The sequence below is a fragment of the Macaca nemestrina genome, chromosome 9, assembly GCF_043159975.1.
Source record: "Macaca nemestrina isolate mMacNem1 chromosome 9, mMacNem.hap1, whole genome shotgun sequence".
Taxonomy (NCBI): Eukaryota; Metazoa; Chordata; class Mammalia; order Primates; family Cercopithecidae; genus Macaca; species Macaca nemestrina.
The window spans coordinates 83,045,877-83,064,842 of NC_092133.1; the positions used below are offsets into that span (position 1 = coordinate 83,045,877).

General features: G+C 40.9%; 1 protein-coding gene and 1 non-coding gene across 5 annotated transcripts in view; both read left to right on the forward strand.

Annotated features, from left to right (window-relative positions):
• The window catches only part of LOC105495979 (bone morphogenetic protein receptor type 1A), a 169,928-nt gene that overhangs the window by 112,362 nt on the left and 38,600 nt on the right, over positions 1 to 18,966 (forward strand). For all 4 annotated transcript variants that reach the window (XM_071069846.1, XM_011765989.2, XM_011765988.3 and 1 more), the window contains one exon: positions 5,223 to 5,442. In XM_071069846.1, coding sequence (XP_070925947.1) covers positions 5,376 to 5,442 — 67 coding nt within the window. In that variant the 5' untranslated portion in view covers positions 5,223 to 5,375. Of the gene's footprint in view, positions 1 to 5,222; positions 5,443 to 18,966 lie in introns of those variants that run through there.
• On the forward strand, positions 18,785 to 18,949 carry LOC112429229 (U1 spliceosomal RNA). Its single transcript, XR_003021398.1, has one exon. It is a non-coding gene; the product is annotated as a U1 spliceosomal RNA (small nuclear RNA).

The window sequence follows — 18,966 nt, forward strand, 5'->3', positions numbered from 1 at the left end:
GTTGAACTCCAGACCTCAAGTGATTCTCCCACCTCAGTCTTCCAAAGTGCTGAGATTACAGGTGTGAGCCACATAGCCAGCCAAAAATTATTTTTGAAGTATAGCATGAGTCCATCCACTAGACCACTGCCACCTATCCTTTTTTTTTTTTTTTAATTCACCCATCTGCACATGGATTCTGCCCTAATCTTAACCACCATTGTCATTCTCCTAAATTTTCACAATATTCTGCTTACTGATCTGTTTGCTTTTGCCGTTATCCCCTCCAGTCCATTACATAGAATTCAGATGATGCCCACTTAGGCTTAAATCCCAAGTCCTTCATATGCCCTTGCCTGATCTGGTCTTTGTCTTCTCTGCCTCTTCACCCTCATCTCCCACTACACTATCTCTTATTCTCAACATTTCAGACATCGTTCTCTCTTTGCTTTTCTCTCCCTCAAGATCTTTGCCCAGGGTGTTCCCTGTGCTTAGAACATCCCTTCTTTCTTTGCCTGGCTGACTCTTTATTTTTCAGATCTCAACTTAAAGGTCGCTTCTCAACATTGATTCCCTTTCCCCTCCATCTGGATTAGAGGGGGGTCACTGCCCCTATTCCTTCAGGACCTGGCACTTTTCTTCCTTTGCACTTACCATGAGTTATTTGTGTTTTCTTGTTTGGTGTCTTGAGTATCTTAATTGTTTTGTTTAATGACTCTGAACTCCATGAAGGCTGGGACTGTTTGGCTCTAAACAGTGTATTCTTGGTATCTAATACAGAATCATGCATAGTACAGACAATAAACATTTAGTGAGTACATTAATAATTCAATGGTAAGAACACTGTTTCCACAGGACTCCAACGTTTGAAGGGATAACATAGATTATTTAGTCTAGGGCCGGGCTTAATGGCTCACGCCTGTAATCCCAGCACTTTGGGAGGTTTAGGTGGGTGGATTGCTTGAGTCCAGGAGTTCAAGACCAGCCTGGGCAACATGGCAAAACCCCATCTCTGCAGAAAACACAAAATTAGCCAGGCTTGGTGAGATGTGCTTGTGGTCCCAGCTACTCAGGAGGCTAAGGTGGGAGGATTGCCTGGAGCCCAGGAGGCAGTGAGCTGAGATTGTACCTCTACACTTCAGCCTTGGCAACAGAGTAAGACCCTGCCTCCAAAAAAAAAAAAAAAAATTTAGTCCAGTCTCCCTTTCTATCACGTTGGTCATGTCTTTGACAAAGGTGCCCTCAAACTTTATTCCTTATGTACTCTTGTGAGCAAAACCCCTGGGTTCCTTTGGTTGTATCTCAAGTGGAGTGGTTGCTATGTCCTTTGCATTCCTGTCATTCTTCTCTCAAGTGCTTAGGAGGCCTGGCCAGGTGGAATAAAGTAAGATGGTTGTCCTCTTTGATTACTGCAGCATTTCCCTTCATTCTCAGACTGCATGCATGTCTTAGCAGTCGTCATCAATGCCAATGCGTGTTGAGCTCGTAGTCAGGGAAGATTTGATGGCTGTTCTCCATACAAGTGATCACAGCTTTTTTTGTCTATAAAAATTTCTTGCAGATTGGATTGTCATGGATAGCACCTGTCAGTGGCTTCCTTTGCCAGGTTGGCAAGTGTGTTATAAACATGGATTAGAGGAGGGAACTTCTATTTAGCACCTACTGTGTACCGGGCTCTCCTAAATAGTTTAAAATGTGTATTTACATTGTATAATATATATAAAATCAGGCAGGGAAGTATAGGATAGTTGTTAACATGTAGAATCTGGAATCAGACCTCCTTGATATTAATTATGACTCTACTTACCTGTTGTGTGAGCTTTGATAAGTTCCTTAAAGTCGACCTGCCTGTTTCTTCATCTGTAAAATTAAAATAATAATTTAACCTTTAAATAAGTTGGTTGATGGTTTGATAACTTAATATATGCAAAGCATTTATGACAGTACTGGCACATAGAGGTTAATATGTGTTAGCTATTATTTTATATGAGTTCCTTAATTTAAAAAATGTTTACATTTATTTAATTTATTTTAAAAATTGTTTTAAATATGTGCTTGCTATTATCTCATTTGGTTCTCAAAATAACTGTCAGCTAATAAGTATCACTCCAGATTTGTTTGTTTGTTAAAATGGGGTCTTGCTCTATTGTTGAGGCTGGAGTGCAGTGGCTCTTAACTGTTGTGATCACAGTGCATTGTAGCCTGGAATTTCTGGGCTCAAGTGATCCTGTTTGAGCCCAGGATTACAGCTGAGATTACAGGCGGTCACCACCACAGTTGGCCTCATTCCAGTTTTAAAGATGAGGAAACTTATTCAGAGAGGTTAAGTTAAAGGCAGATCCAGAATTTGAGCTTGTGCCAGGGTAGCAGGGTCATGGATGTTTTTGTGGAAGGAATCACACACAGCCCTTTCCTCTGACAGGGAAAGCACTTAGAGTCTTGTGGCCAGCCAGCTCTGCAGGATGCCTTGGTTGTAGCTCTAATGAGGCAAGGCCACATATTAGCTTTAAATAAACTGATGAGGAAACAGTGACAATGAAAGATGTAACATGGCATAGTGGTCAGTCTCCTGCCCAAGACTGAGCTCCTTGCAGCAGGAGCAACCATACTCATATTCGTATTTCTGGTACCTAACACTGGGTCGGTAATATGTACTCTAGATGCAGGCCAGTTGGAGTGGTTCATACCTGTAATCTCAGCACTCTGGGAGGAGGCCAAGGCCACAGGATTGCTTGAGGCCAGGAGTTTGAGACCAGCCTGGGCAACATAGTGAGTCCCCCTGCCCCCACCCCTATTAAATTAAAAAAAAAAATGTTGGTGAATAAGTGAGTAATTTAATAAGTGAAAATTTGGAGAGGGGTGGAGACCTAGCAAGGGAGGCAGGACCAAAGCCAGGGTTTCTGGCATGGTCACTGGAGAGTGGTAGCCAGTGGAGGAGGAGGAGCAAGCAAGAAAGATGTGGGTTTGATTTAGACAGGTGGAGTGTGATTCTAGTAGAAATATTTAATGGGAAAATTGAAATGAGGAAGAGAGATTAGGATTGGAAATACACTGGAAACTTCTCTTGAATTTGAAACCTGGAACATGTATCCTTAGAATGGCAGTTGAATTATTTCAAGAAGTTTTCAAAGAAATGCTGTTAAATCATGTGACAAACATTATTCTATAGTTACTTTAGACTTTACATCTTTTTCTCTCAGCATTATGTGATGGGAAACAATTTCATATTAGAGAGATAAGAGATTGCAGGGATTTTTAGAACTAAGCCACATATAAAATACACGTATAAATGATACCTTACTGTAAACGTTCTTTGCCTCAGTACTGTAAATAACTTTGGAGAGCTAATTAAAGTGAAAATTCTTAGGTAGATATTATAAAATAAAAAGCTCGGGTTATTAATGTAGACATCACACCAGGGTCATTGTGTCATAGATAAGCAAAATCTTTGTCATTCAGGAATAGTTCAAGCTGAAAGTCAGTAAAGTCAAACCACCTGAAACAATGGGATGGGGGTAAAGTAGAATGATCTTTATCTTGATACTAACTAGCCTTTTTCCCCATTATTTATTTAACAATTTTACTTTGAGGCCTTTAAAAGTTCACTGTCTGTATCACCAAACCTTAATTGGAGAGGTTATGTTTCGTGTCATCCATATTAGAAGTTCAATTTTATCTTAATAAAGTCAAATTTGCAATATTTTAGTAAATAATTTTTTTAAGATACCGCTTTTTTCCTTTTTTTCTTTTCCCCTTCCCTTCCCTTCCCTTCCCTTTTTTCTTCCCTTTTTTCTTCCCTTTTCCCTCCCCTCCCCTCCCCTTTGATGGAGTCTCGCTCTGTTGCCCAGGCTAGAGTGCAGTGGCACGATCTTGGCTCACTGCAAGCTCTGCCTCCTGGGTTCATGCCATTCTCCTGCCTCAGCCTCTTGAGTAGCTGGGACTACAGGTGCCCGCCACCACGCCTGGCTAATTTTTTTGTATTTTTAGTAGAGACTTTTTCACTGTGTTAGCCAGGATGGTCTCGATCTCCTGACCTCATGATCGGCCCGCCTCAGCCTCCCAAAGTGTTGGGTGTTGGGATTACAGGCGTGAGCCACCGCGCCTGGCCTTCTTTTTTTTTTGAGATGGAGTCTCGCTCTGTTGCCCGGGCTGGAGTGCAGTGGCACAATCTGCAATCTCGGCTCACTGCAACCTCCATCTCCTGGGTTCAAGCGATTCTCCTGCCGCAGCCTCCTGAGTAGCTGGGATTACAGGTGCCCGTCACCATGCCTGGCTGATTTCTTGTATTTTTAGTAGAGATGGGGTTTCACCATGCTGGCCAGGCTGGTCTTGAACTCCTGACTTCAGGTGAGCGCCCACCTTGACCTCCTAAAGTGCTGGGATTACAGGTGTGAGCCACCGCACCTGGCTCCCTTTTTTTTTTTTTTCCTTTAATGATGAAGCATACTCTACAAATATGTGTAATATTCGCCTGGCACGGTGGCTGACACCTATAATCCCAGCATTTTGGGAGGCTGAGGTGGGCAGATCACCTGAGGTCAGGAGTTTGAGACTAGCCTGGCCAACATGGTGAAATCCTGTCTCTACTAAAAATACAAAAATTAGCCGAGTGTAGTGGCGCACATCTGTAATCCCAGCTACTCAGGAGACTGAGGCAGGAGAATCACTTGAACCTGGGAGGTGGCAGTGAGTCAAGATGGCGCTGTTGCACTCCAGCCTGGGTGACAAGAGCAAAACTCCATCTCAGATAAAATAAAATAAAATGAATAAATATGTGTAATTTTCTAGGTCAGCTTCTTTTTCTATCTATAGAATAAATTATTTATTACAAAGATGGTATTTTCATTATATCTACTAGCATTTACAAGAATGTTGATGGTTACCTTTATGTTTTAAATTTGACTTTTCCTGTTTAAGTCTTAATATATTTGGGAATTTTCATGTTATTAATAAAATAATTACTTTAGAACAGCCAGAAAAGACTATTGAGATTGTTTAATATACTTCCCTTGTTGTACATATGGCTTATCTGAGATCAGGAGAGGTTGCAGCCTTTTACTAAATTATTTGAAGTTTGAAATTATAGTGCCTAAAAAAAAAAAAAAGGGCAAAGATAGCTTTAATCTTTTAAAATGTATTTTGTTGTTTAAAGGTGTGTTTGGGCATTTGTTTCCCTTTTAGTTTTTGAAAATTTTCCAGAATTCAGTTGTATTCCTTACCTTTTAAATGTTTTTGTCTTTCAGGAGTCATAGGAAAGCAGTGGGAGTTGAAGTCATTGTCAAGTGCTTGCGATCTTTTACAAGAAAATCTCACTGAATGATAGTCATTTTAAATTGGTGAAGTAGCAAGACCAATTATTAAAGGTGACAGTACACAGGAAACATTACAGTTGAACAATGACTCAGCTATATATTTACATCAGATTATTGGGAGCCTATCTCTTCATCATTTCTCATGTTCAAGGTAAATCAGTGTTCATTTTAGTAATGTATTTCTGTATATAAAAAGCACCATTTCTTGCTTCTGTTCTTTCTACTCATCCCTGTTTGAATAGTTCCTAAAGCACAGCTTTTAGGAAAGAAGCAAAGATGAAACACATGCCAAATAATTTTTTAACTTGGCTGTGATGGAAACATTTTCAAGTGTTTTTGAAATCTCATTCTCTCTGAGTCTATCTTCTCCTTCACAACATAGGCATGATGATACACAGCATTAGGTCTTGTGAGGATTAAATGAGATAAAGTATGTAAAGCCACCTCAGTTAGTGGCTGAAAGACAGGGTAATAGATACTCCAGACTGAGCTTCAAAATTCCTCTCTCCTTTAAAATACAATCAGGAGCAAATGTAAATAATAATTTAAAAATCATTTTATTGGCTAGGCATGGTGGCTCACACCTGTAATCCCAGCACTTTGGGAGGCCAAGGTGGGCAGATCATGAGGTCAGGAGTTCAAGACCAGCCTGGGCAACATGGCAAACCCTCGTCTTTACCAAAAAATACAAAAACTAGCTAGGTGTGATGACGGGTGCCTGTAATCCCAGCTACTAGGGAGGTTGAGTCAGGAGAATCACTTGAATCCCAGGAGGCGGAGGCTGCAGTGAGCCGAGATCGTACCACTGCACTCTAGCCTGGGCAACAGAGCAAGACTCTGTCCCCACGCACCCCCCCCCCTCAGAAAAATTTCATTTTATTGTTGTCAAAAGACGTTAGAAAGATAACTGGCACTTGTCTATGCTGAATACTAAAATTTCTTCATAGAGCACTGACAGTTTGTTTATGACCAATAATGTAATTTTGCTACTATGTGTTCACAACTCAGAACTCCCAAACAGGAAGTTATTGTGATGACTTTTAGGACCAGATGGCCTGTGTTTGCACATAAGCTTTTTCCTGTATGGTTTAAGTAGGATTATATTTTAAGCTGAAAAGACAGTACTGTTTTGCAAGAGGATTTTAGATAAAACTTACTGGATGTCTTCATACTCAAGTTTTTTACTTCACAGGTTGCTTTTTCCTAACGTTTTATTCGCAGTGATCTGGATTAATATCTGCTGTTAAAAAGAAACATGATTAACATCATAAAGCTTTTGATATTTTCTTTTTCTTTTTTTGTTTTTTGAGACGGAGTCTTTCTTGCCCAGGCTGGAGTACAGTGGCGCCATCTCGGCTCACTGCAAGCTCTGCTTCCTGAGTTCACACCATTCTCCTGCCTCAGCCTCCCGAGTAGCTGGGATTACAGGTGCCCACCACCACACCCGGCTAATTTTTTGTATTTTTAGTAGAGACAGGGTTTCACCATGTTAGCCAGGATGGTCTCAATCTCCTGATCTCGTGATCCACCCTCCTTGGCCTCCCAAAGTGCTGGGATTACAGGTGTGAGCCACTGCGCCCGGCCGGTATTTTCATCTTAAAGCACAAACAGAATGAAATCTATAGCTTCTTTTTTATTTTGCCTTGGTGTTATAATCATATCCTTAGTATTAACATGCTTGGAATACAGAGCCTTCAGCAAAAGCCACTTTTACTTGTGAAACACCGAATTATTTAGTACAATACCTTTACTTCAATATCCGTGACATGCCTTGTTGATCAGCATCAACCAAAGCTGCTATAGTTTTAAAGATGAGTTAAATTCATAGTAATATTATATTTGCTACCTCACTCCCAGGTAATCTCCATTTTGGCATAAGTTTTTTAAAATTCTGTTTAGATCACACATAGGCAATATGATACAAAATTCTCAGTCCTCGCCCCAATTCACGTTGTTCTATAATAAACTTTTATTAGATGGAATAAGTTGGTAATTAGTTACTATGTAAAAGCAAAAGATCTTATTAAGAATTACATTTCTGCCGGGCGCGGTGGCTCACATCTGTAATCCCAGCACTTTGGGAGGCCGAGGCGGGCGGATCACAAGGTCAGGAGATCGAGACCACGGTGAAACCCTGTCTCTACTAAAAATACAAAAAATTAGCCGGGCGCGGTGGCGGGCGCCTGTAGTCCCAGCTGCTCGGGAGGCTGAGGCAGGAGAATGGCGTGAACCCGGGAGGCGGAGCTTGCAGTGAGCCGAGATCGCGCCACTGCACTCTAGGCTGGGCGACAGAGCGAGACTCCGTCTCAAAAAAAAAAAGAAAAGAATTACATTTCTCTGATAAAGAGTGGAATTTGTTACATTTCCTTTCAAAAAAATTATTTTGATAGTTGCTTCAAATAACATAAAAATGTTTGCTCTTAAAGCTAAAACCAATGTAGAAAAGTTATTTCTTAGAGATCATTAGGAAGGATTGTAGAAGGGTATTAATGGGAATAACTTTTGACTTTAGCTCTAGCTTTATCTTGTTTTGAATTGTGTCTCAGGAAAATAAACTTACCTGTACCTTGGTTTCCTTGATGTAAAATAGAAATAATAATGCTTATCCTAGATACAAACAAGAATGTTTTGACCATCAACTGTTAGGGTATAAATTTAAGTGCTTTACATTGAGATAAAGTTTGAATAGAAAAATGAGTCATCTGATATTAACAGCTGATAGATACTTAGTTATTTTTTTTTTTTAAGACGTGGTCACAAATTTTACAGCAGGATATATTAATATTGGGTAGATATTTAGTCCCTTTTTTGAATTTTGTCACAAATTTCAGAAATGGATTTTAGCTTTAAGTAACTAATAATGACTTCAATAGAGATTTATTTTTAACATGGGTGGTAGATGTTTGCTGTTCATTCAATTATTGAGTAGTGTCAAGGCTGACATGTCTGTAATTTTCTTGACATTTCCCTTGTGGTTCCCAAGTGGCTACTATTATCTGCATTTGAGGCAGGTAAAACAGGGAAAGGGTCAGCATTGGCCTCAACTAGACCTGATACCAGGAAAGCAAAAGTATCACAGGTTTTATTGTAAGTCCTAATCATTCTCATAGCAAGAGCTACTGGAAAACAGAGAAACGGTATTGTCACAGTTGGCTTAATCTGTATCCATTGCCTAGGGCTGGATGTGTTGTTCTCCCAAACAAAATCAGAGTTTGGTTAGCTGGGAAAAGGGGAAAAATAGGTATCAATTGGGCAACTAAAAGGGTCTGGGAGAGATTTAATTTCTTCCATCAATTAGAATGTTTTCCTCTACAAATAATTTTAAAAAAAATTTAAAAGAGCTTAAGCATGACATTTTGGGTTAGGTGATTTTTATTTTTTTAAAAAGACTTGAACAATAAGGAGAATGTAGTGACACACAAGAAGTCTGGATATAAGGGGACTGTAGTTGATTATGTGGCTCATCAAGACCCACCTTCTTTGTCTTTTCAACTGTGCCATCTCTAAATGTCAGGTTAGCCACAGTGTCACAGTGTGGCTGCGGAGAGACCAGACATCACATGCAGATGAGGTAAGCTTGAATTGACAATGCTCAGTTAAAGAAGAGGGACATCTATTTGTATCTCTTTTTAATGGATAAATCTTTCCCCAGTCACTCATCCTCTCCCCAACAGACTTCCTTCTCATCTTAGTGGCCAAAATTCATTGTATGCTCTTATGTTAAATCACTGGCAAGGGGAATGGAACTAAAATTGTTGGATTAGACCAACAATTATCTCTGCTGAGAGTAGAGGGCTGCGCTTCCCTGAATCACATGGGGGAGGGGCAGACCCTTAATGTGTGTGTACATGTGCACATGCCTGTTGCCAGCAAGGGAAGGAGGGGAAGAATAAGAGTATCTGTTGCCGGGTACCACATTTGTCAACCTGACGTCATACATATGCTAAAATGCTCATGTTGCTATGAAATTTTCAGTTCCTTTTCAAAGGGTTCTATACCCCAGAGTTGCATCCATGTAGTACACGCAGCTACTAATCCAGGACTTGTGGCTGGTGCGAAGCCCTCTCCTTCAGGTCCAGGTGCCTCTTCAGGGTCCAGCAGTGTGTGGCTAAAAGCAGTTATCAGTGCACAGTATACCCAGTATCCAGTGACAAAAATGAAGTGGGATTAAGTACTATATAAAACTCCCATTCAGAGGAAGAAAAATTGGAAACAACCTCAGTATTCACTGCTCCATAGCATGTAGATTAATGATGCTTAGCCTGTTTGTCAGCCTCTAGTTTTATTTTCTGGGAGGATTTGCCTTCTCTCTGGTGTTTCTTGGCTAGTGTTTCTGCCTTCATGGTCACATATGAGATGGAATTAGTGGATGATGATCTTTGTGGAGACTGAACAGCTTTAGCAGCCTGCTTTCTGTTAGTATGGAGGTCTGATTACTGGAAATTGTCCTATGGATTGAAAACTCACAGTCTGACTGAGTCAGCCTGGGATATCTTTGGCAGTGCAGTTCCCATAAAGTTGTAGTAGTCCTACATTCTATTTTCTTTGGTCTCTTTGTTTTCGTTCCATTAAACAGTTAAATATCTTGTCTAGATTTGTGTTCTGAGAATTTCTGACCTAGCCACTGGCCTCTGCTTTGCCCGTTCTCCTGGCCTTTGGTTTAATGACCTCCGCTCTGAGGCCCTCTGCTCCTTTCCCATGCTAGAAAATGACCTGCTTTATTTGGTATCATAGCACTTATCTATGAATATCTATGAATAAATATTAAAATAGTACCAAATGTCAGTATTTATTCGTCTTTATTGTCTTTCTCTGTCCAAGACTGTAAGCTTTAATATATATGGGACTTTGTTTTGTTTACTCTTCTAGTCACCCAGGGCTTAAAACCGTGGCTAGCACTGTGTACTCAGTACATTTTTGTTTAATGGATGAATACAGTTAAAGTGAAAAGAGCAAGTTGCAAAACTGCTTTTTTCGCCATATATTTTTACACTGACCAACCCATTAGCAACAAGCACCTGTAACAACCCATTTGTAGTATCTGATTATCTTTTTTCACTAAGGATCTAGAACTCCTTGGAGAAATCACTAAGTTTAAGTTTGTCAGGGAAAGAGCAAGGTGATCTTGGTATCTTGGCCAGAAAGCAAGGAGAAAAGTTCAAAGGATTCAGTGACCGGCTTGAATTGGACACGAATTACAGTGGATTCAAACAAATCAAATATGTTTAAATCCATGTGTTTGTAATGACACTTTAGAAAAAAACTAGTTAGGGCTGGAGGCTGTGACTTAAACCTGTACATGCCAGCACTTTGGGAGGCCAAGGCAGGAGGATAACTTGAGCCTCAAGAGTTTGAGACCATCCATGGCTAAACTGGGAGCCCCTTTAAAAAAAAAAAAAAAAGAGTTTGAGACCAGCCTGGGCAACATAGAGCTGGTCTTTACAAAAAAAATTTTTTTTAATTAGCTGGGTGTGGTGGTGTGTGCCTGTATTCCTGGATGAGGGGGGAGGATCACTTGAGTCCAGGAGCTTGAGGCTACAGTGAGCCATGATCATGCCACTGCACTCTAGTCTGGGCAGCAGAGCAAGACTCTGTCTCTAAAAAAGAAAACAACTAGTTCAAGTCATTAATTTTGAAAAATTGGTAAATAGAGGGGGAAATCAAGCATTAATCTTGCCTTTCTAATATGAACTGTGCCACCTGTATCCAATTAGTAGGTGAGGGAAAGCATCTCATAGATGTATTCCAAGTCATAAAAAAGAAGAGAAATGATAGGATTAGATACATTATTTTATACTATGCTAATTGAACTAGTGAATCTAGACCTTAAAAACAGAGATAAGCAGACATTTGGTTCTCTCCTCCCCACAACATGCAGAGCAGCTGCATTTCAGCGCTCAATACACACATGTGGCTTGTGGCTATCATATTGGACAGCACAGTTCTCGAGCTAACTACCATTTACAAAATCCATAGAGAACAAGAGGACATGTTAAATGATGCCAGGAGGATGTGATCAGAAATTCCAGACTGTGGTAAATGCTATACTGGTAAATACTGGACAAGTTACCCAATGTCTTCAAGTAAATCTCAAGGTCAGGAAGAGGAAGAAGAAACTGGTAGATTAAGAGACTTGGAGACAACCAGGTGTGATGTGTGAACCTTATTTGGATCCTGACTCAAGGAAACTACTAAAGCAATTTGTAACATTTATGATACAATTAGAAATTAGAAAGCAATTTATAACATAATTGGACATTTGAACATTGCCTTGATGTTTGATAATATTGGTAAGGATAAGGAATTACTATTAATTTTTTAGATGTGATAATTGTGTTTGTTTTTAAGTTCTTATCTTTTAGAGATACACATTGAAATATTACAGATAAAAGGACATATCTGGTATTAGCTTCATAATTATATGAAAGGGGGAAGGAGTGAAACAAGAAGGGCCATAAATTGATCATCATAAAAGCTGGGCTATATGGGTGCGTGTGGGTTCATTGTACAGTTTTCTCTACTTTTATAAAAGGTTTCTGGCTGGGTGCGGTGGCTCATGAGTTCGAGACCAGCCTGGCCAACATGGTGAAACCCTGTCTCTACTAAAAATACAAAAATTGGTGGGACATGGTGGCATGTGCCTGTAGTTGCAGCTACTCAGGAGGCTGAGATGGGAGGATCACTTGAACCGGGGAGGCGGAGGTTGCAGTGAGTCGAGTCTGGGCCACTGAACTCCACCCTGGGAAACAGAGAGAGACCCTGTCTCAAAAAAATAAAAAGTTTTCTGGAAGAATATATGTAAATGAATAGAAAAAGGACAAGAAACGTATACACCAAACAGATAACAGTGGTTATGTTTAAGGAGTGGGAGGGGGATTAGATGGGCCCAAAGAGGCCTTTTTGGTTTACTTGTAGGGTTCAATATATATATATATATTTTTGGATCCTATGAGAATACATTCTTATTTTAAACTACTTACAGAAAAAAAAAAAAAAAAAAAAAAACAATCACGGTGACTCATGTCTGTAATCCCAGCATTCTGGGAGGCCAAGGCGGGTGGATCACCTGAGGTTGGAGGTTCGAGACCAGCCTGGCCAACATGGAAAAACCCCATCGCTACTAAAAATACTAAAATTAGTCAGGCGTGGTGGCACGTGCCTGTAATCCCAGCTACTCGGGAGGCTGAGGCAGGAGAATCGCTTGAACCTGGGAGGCGGAGGTTGTGGTGAGCCGAGATCATGCCACTGCACTCCAGCCTGGGCAACAAGAGCAAAAACACCATTTCAAAAAAACAAAAAACACCAAACTACTTTTAGGAAAAACACTTATTTGAGCATATGCCTAAGTAGAGAGAATAATATAGTGAAACTCCATGAACTTGTCACTCAGTTTTGACAGTATCAACTCATGACCAAGCCTATTTCCTCTCTACCCCCATGCACTTCTCCCACACCACCCTTGGATTATCATGGGTAATTTTGAAATAATATTTCAGTTAAGTATAAGATACCTTGGCCGGGTGCGGTGGCTCACGCCTGTAATCACAGCACTTTGGGAGGCTGAGGCGTGCGGATCACTTGAGGTCAGAAGTTCAAAACCAGCCTGGCCAACATGGTGAAACCCCATCTCTACTAAAAATACAAAAATTAGCCAGGCATGGTGGCAGGCGCCTGTATCCCAGCTACTCTGGAGGCTGAGACGGGATAATTGCTTCAACCCAGGAGGCAGAGGTTGTGGTGAGTGGAGATCATGCCACTGTACTTCAGCCTGGTCGACAGAGTGAGACTCCATCTCAAAAAAAAAAAAAACAAAAACAAAAAGAATAAGATACCTCAAAGACCACATACTCTGATCATAATGCAATAAAAGGAATTCAACAGTGTAAACTTCGTTTGAGCATATGATTTTTTTTTTTCTTTCTGTTTGAGACAAGAGTCTTGCTCTGTTGCCCAGGCTGGAGTGCGGTGGCAAGATCTCAGCTCACAGCAACCTCTGTCTCCTGGGGTCAAGCGATTCTCCAACTCAGCCTCCTGAGTAGCTGGGGTTACAGGTGCCCGCCACCACACCTGGCTAATTTTTTTATTTTTAGTAGGATTTCGCCATGTTGGCCAGGCTGGTTTGAACTCCTGAGCGCAGGTGATCCACCCACCTCGGCCTCCCAAAGTGCTAGGATTACAGGCCTGAATCACCATTCCCTGCCAACCTGCTGGGTTCTTAAGCGATCCTCCCACCTCACCCACCCAAGTACCTGGGACTACAGGTGTGCTCCACTACACCCAGCCAATTTTTCAAATTTTTTTGTAGAGACCAGGTCTCAGCATGTTTCCCAGGCTGGTCTTGAACTCCTGAGCTCAAGCAACCCACCTGCCTGGGCCTCCCGAAGTGCTAGGATTACAGGTGTGAGCCACCATGCCTGGCAAGCATATGATTTTCTTTCTTTTTTTTTTTTGGAGATGGAGTCCCACTCTGTTGACCAGGCTGTAGTGTAGCAGCGTGATCTTGGCTCACTGCAACCTCTACCTCCCTGGTTCAAGTGATTCCTCTGCCTCAGCCTCCCGCGTAGCTGGGATTACGGGCTCACAGCACCATGCCCAGCTAATTTGTTGTATTTTTAGTAGAGACAGGGTTTCACCATGTTGGCCAGACTGGTCTCAAACTTCTGACCTCGGGTAATCCACCCACCTCGGCCTCCCAAAGTGCTGGGATTACAGGCGTGAGCCACCATGCCTGGCCGAGCATATGATTTTTAATGCAATAGCTATATTCATGTTTCTAGAAGCTTTTTTTGCCCCTCAGTGACATTATGAATGACACTGCATGTCAGTATGTGTCGGAATCACCTCATTCTTGATAACGGGTTCAGAACCAACTTTGATTAATGTTAACTGATTAACTGCAATTTTTAATGTTCAACTGAAATACATCCAACTATAATTTTTTATTGGCCTTCCAAAAGTGTCATAAAAAAAGCCTAATCATTCACATATTATCCTATCAGATGTGAAAAGCCCATTTCTATGCTTTCTGGCCCTGCCACAAAGTCTTTTCTTCTTGCTTTAATTTTCCCCCTAGACCAACATAGTACGATAGAACTAACTTTGGTGAGGGAAATTTCTGTATCAGTAATTTGCAAACTATAGCCCACAAACTAAATCCAGCGCATTGCTTCATTTTGTGCTGCTCATGAGTGAAGAATGATGTTTTTGCATTTTTAAGTGATTGAAGAAAAATCAAGAGAATATTTCATGACACATGAAAATTATATGAAACTCAAATTTTATTATTCATAAGTAATTTTACTGGAACACACCCATGCTCATTTTTGTACATGTAGTATGGCTGATTTTGCATTGTATCAGCAGAATTGAATATTGTGACAGAGACCTTGGGGCCCACAAAACCAATACCTGTTTTCTATATCTTTGCTGTCTTGTGTGATAGCTACTAGCCAAATGTGGCTTTTGAGCACTTGAGTTGTGACTAGTGTGAGTGAGAAACTGATTTTTAATTTTACTTCATTTTAATTCACCTGCATTTTAAGTGTGGCTAGGGGCTACCATACGGGACAGCACAGTTGTAGACATGCCACCTTTTCCCTAGTTCTTGCCTCCTTGTACTTGACTTTCCTCCTGCTGATGTCTTCCTGGTTTCTATTTAATTAATGATGCAGACTATTGTTGCAGAATTCATTAGGCTACCATTGCTGATTAGCTCACATGTATAGTGCATCAGTAGTCCATTGGTCTCACCAACCATTTGCCATCTGAGTTCTGTTGTAGACATTCTATCTTAAGCTTGGGGCAGAGGGCATTTATTTGCTGTAAAAAAAAGGAAGCCAATAAATTATTGGGAAAGTATGAAAAAGTACTTAGCCAGGAATAAAAATCTAGTAAAATCACTGATGCCAGAAATTGCCATTTATGACAAGGACCTGTAAATGTGCCTGTGTGTAGTCATGTGTCTCTTGTAACTGTATCTTTGTATGTATATGTTTTCATCTTCTTCTGAGATGTTATACTTAAGCATATAAGCTATTAAATATTTTGTGTGTGTTTTGAAGTATAACCTATACATACCCCCAGTCCACCCCAGGACTCGTAATTTATTCTTTGTAAATATATGGGACTTATGGGTGGGGAGAGATTGACATGTTCAGAACTGACAGAAGGCCGTGTGGCAAGTGAAGTGATGATGGTGAGGCCTGCAGGATCCAGATCCTCCTGGGCCCCGGGAGCACACATTGGAGGTTGGATTTTATTCTGAGTGCATTGTGGAGCCATTGGTTGGTTTTAAATAGGAGTGACAGATTTGTGTTTATAAAATGTCTCTGGCTGCTCTGTGGGAAATGGATAGCAGGGACCAAGAGCAGAAGCAGAGAGACGAGTTGGAGACTTCTTACCTTGGTAGAGGCATGATGTGATGGGCCTTGGTGACAGCAGCGGAGGTGGAGAAAAATGAAAACAATTGATGTACATTTTGGAGGTTGAGCCAAAAGACTTTGGTAAGACCAGGTCTGAGGCAAATCAAAAGTTAGGACAAGTCAGTCAGGAGATGCCTAAGCAGGTCATGGCTAGAGGGGTACATCCAGGAGCCATCAACAGAATGGGTGCTATCATCTAGGGACAGTGCAGAGAGGCTCTTGGCCTGCTACTTTTCTCTATGTTCAATATCCACTTGGTGAAATCTTGCAAGTTTTTAAGATGTGGCTTAGATTTCATTACTTTTTACACCTAAGATCGATTTGAATTTGACACCTAGGATGAGCCTTTTCCTTTGTTTACATAACACCTCCATATTTTGTCACTTTTTTTTTTTTTGAGTTGGAGTTTTGCTCTTGTCACCCAGGCTGAAGTGCAATGGCTTGATCTCTGCTCACTGCAGCCTCCACGGTGGCTCCCAGGTTCAAGTCATCCTCCTGCCACAGCCACCCGAATAGTGGGATTACAGGCGCCCGCCACCATGCCCAGCTAATTTTTAAATATTTTTAGTAGAGAAAGGGTTTCACTATGTTGACCAGGCTGGTGAGCCACCGTACCTGGCCTTGTATTTTGTCACTTTTCACTTTGTATTTATTTGCTTTTGTGCTTATTCCCCCTCTGCTTCCCACCAAGTTTCTCAAGGCCACATACATGGTTTTGATGCCACATCTTTGCGTTTCTAGCATTTAATACCTTGCCTGCACATAATAGACCCCTAATAAGTATTCTGTTGAATATTTGGCAATAATATAAGCTCCAGATACAACTATTGTAATTGAGTTTTTTGTCTCGTAAATTCAAATTGTATTCTAGGAAGTTTCATATAACTTTGAGTTTTTCATGTATCAGTGATCTTTTAGTGTTACGATCTTTGTTATTAGTAACATCTTATTTGTATACTGTTTTACATGTAGTTAAGCACTTTAGTAGATATTCATTTTATCTACCTATAACCTCTTGATTTGAATTAGGCAGGAATTATTATCACCATTTTCTATAGCTAGAGAGCTGAGATCCAGAGAGTAACTTATCTGTGCCCATAACTGGGACTTGAACCCTTCACTTCTTGCTGTTAAGTGACATTTCTGCCACACTAAACTGCTTTTTTTGTGTAACTAGATTTTTGAAAAATTAATTGCTGATATATATTATATTGTTTGTTCTCCAGAGCTGAATTGATAAGTGTCTTCTGTTAACGTAATAGGATTTTAAAGCTGGTTAGGTGACCTCACCTGTCCTCTACTCCTATAGCCTTATAGAGTAAATGAAGCCTGGACAAGTGTCATGGCTTGCCCAAGACCATCCAGCTAGGTAAAGCGGGGTAGGCCCACAGTAAAACAGAATCCCAGTCTCCTCATTCCCTGCTCAGTGGATTTCTTCCCTTCCTGTACCTCCTGCTTCCCCCCACCCCATCTTTTACAGTTGATGTTTCTAACATAAATGAGATCTTTCTGCTTTGTAGCTATCAGGTGCAATGGAAGCCTTGACATTATATTACGGAATTTATTTCTGAAAGGAGAGTGTGGGGAGGGGGAGGAGGCACAGGGATGAGTAATATATGTATGTATGCAAACTTCATCTTTTTTTTTTTAAGTGTTTTCTCTCCTGGCTGGACACAGTGGCTCACGCCTATAATCCCAGCACTTTGGGAGGCTGAGGCAGGTGGATCACTTGAGGTCAGGAGTTTGAGACCAGCCTGGCCAACATGGTGAAACCCCGTCTCTACCAACAAAATACAAAAAAATTAGCCAGGCATGGTGGGGGGTGCCTGTAATCCCAGCTACTCGGGAGGCTGAGGCAGGAGAATCGCTTGAACCTGGGAGGCAGAGGTTGCAGTGAGCCAAGATTGCGCCACTGCACTCCAGCCTGGGTGACAGAGGAGACTCTATCTCAAAAAAAAAAAAAAAAGTTTTCTCTCCTGTTGTTTGTTAATATATAGTCATTCAGTAGCAAATTCCTTTACTAAATATTCAGCATAAGAAAGTGAAGGTTATTGGCCAGGTATGGTAGCTCGCGCCTGTATTCCCAGCACTTTGGAAGGTTGAGGCGGGAGGATCACTTGAGCCCAGGAGTTCAAGACCAACCTGAGCAATATAGGGAGACCTTGTCCTTATAAAGAATTTAAAAATTAGCCAGGCCTGGTGGCATGTGCCCTTGGTCCCAGCTACTCTAGAGGCTGAGGTGGGAGGATCACTTGAGCCTGGGAGGTTGAGGCTGCAGTGAGCTATGATCACATCACTGTACTCCAGCCTGGGCAATAGAGTGAGACCATGTCTCCAAAAAAAAAAAAAGTGAAGATTATTAAAACTGAAGGCGTGGAATCACCAAAATACTATTTAGCAGTGCTTTTTCTGTTATCAGTGTGTGCATATGTGATATTTTTTGTCTTTTCAGTAGTTTATCTTATCAGTATGTTAAATGTAATGTCAAGTCTGTGTTGTGTCTTGAACCACTTATTTAACATTTATAATGAAATACATATACACTTGTCTGCTTGGTTCTACCTTTTATTCCCTTGAGAGTAACCCACAAAGAATGGCCTAGCTGAGTCAGAGAGAAGTAGTAATTACTAGAGCAGTCTTTTTAGTACTGTTCTGTTTCCAACCTGAAAGATTTAGTACCAGATATGACAGTATCTGTCACTGCAGGCTACTAGGCTCTCGTGTAAGAACATAGTTCCATTTCTGTGAGCTAACTGCTGCCCTTCTATAACCTTCACTTTCTGCCACCCTGGTCTGCATTCAAACCAATGACCTTGAGGTAAACGTCTCCAGATAACATGATTGGTCCCTGTGCTCTCATGATTTCCTTACTTAAGCAATTAAAGGCCAAAGCAAGATGCTTAGTAACTCCTTTTCCACATAGAGGCGCAAATAAAGGAAAGCTAGTCACAAGTTTTGAACCAAAGAGTTAAAAGAAGAATCATAACTTGTCTCTATTTAATGGTTGGAAACTCTCACAGACATCTCTGAAGTCTCTCCCCATTTTGTACCTTTCTTACAAGTGATGACTGTATACTTTAACCTGACAAGGGAGAGACCAGGGTCACGAAGGTGGTTTTCCCAGGGCGAGGCTTATTCATTGCACTCCAGATGTGCTGACCCCTGTGATTTCCCCAAACATGGGAAACTCAACTGCATAATTGTGATAGTGAGGGACTGTGTTCATGCTTTCCCCTGGTTAAATTAAAATTTTT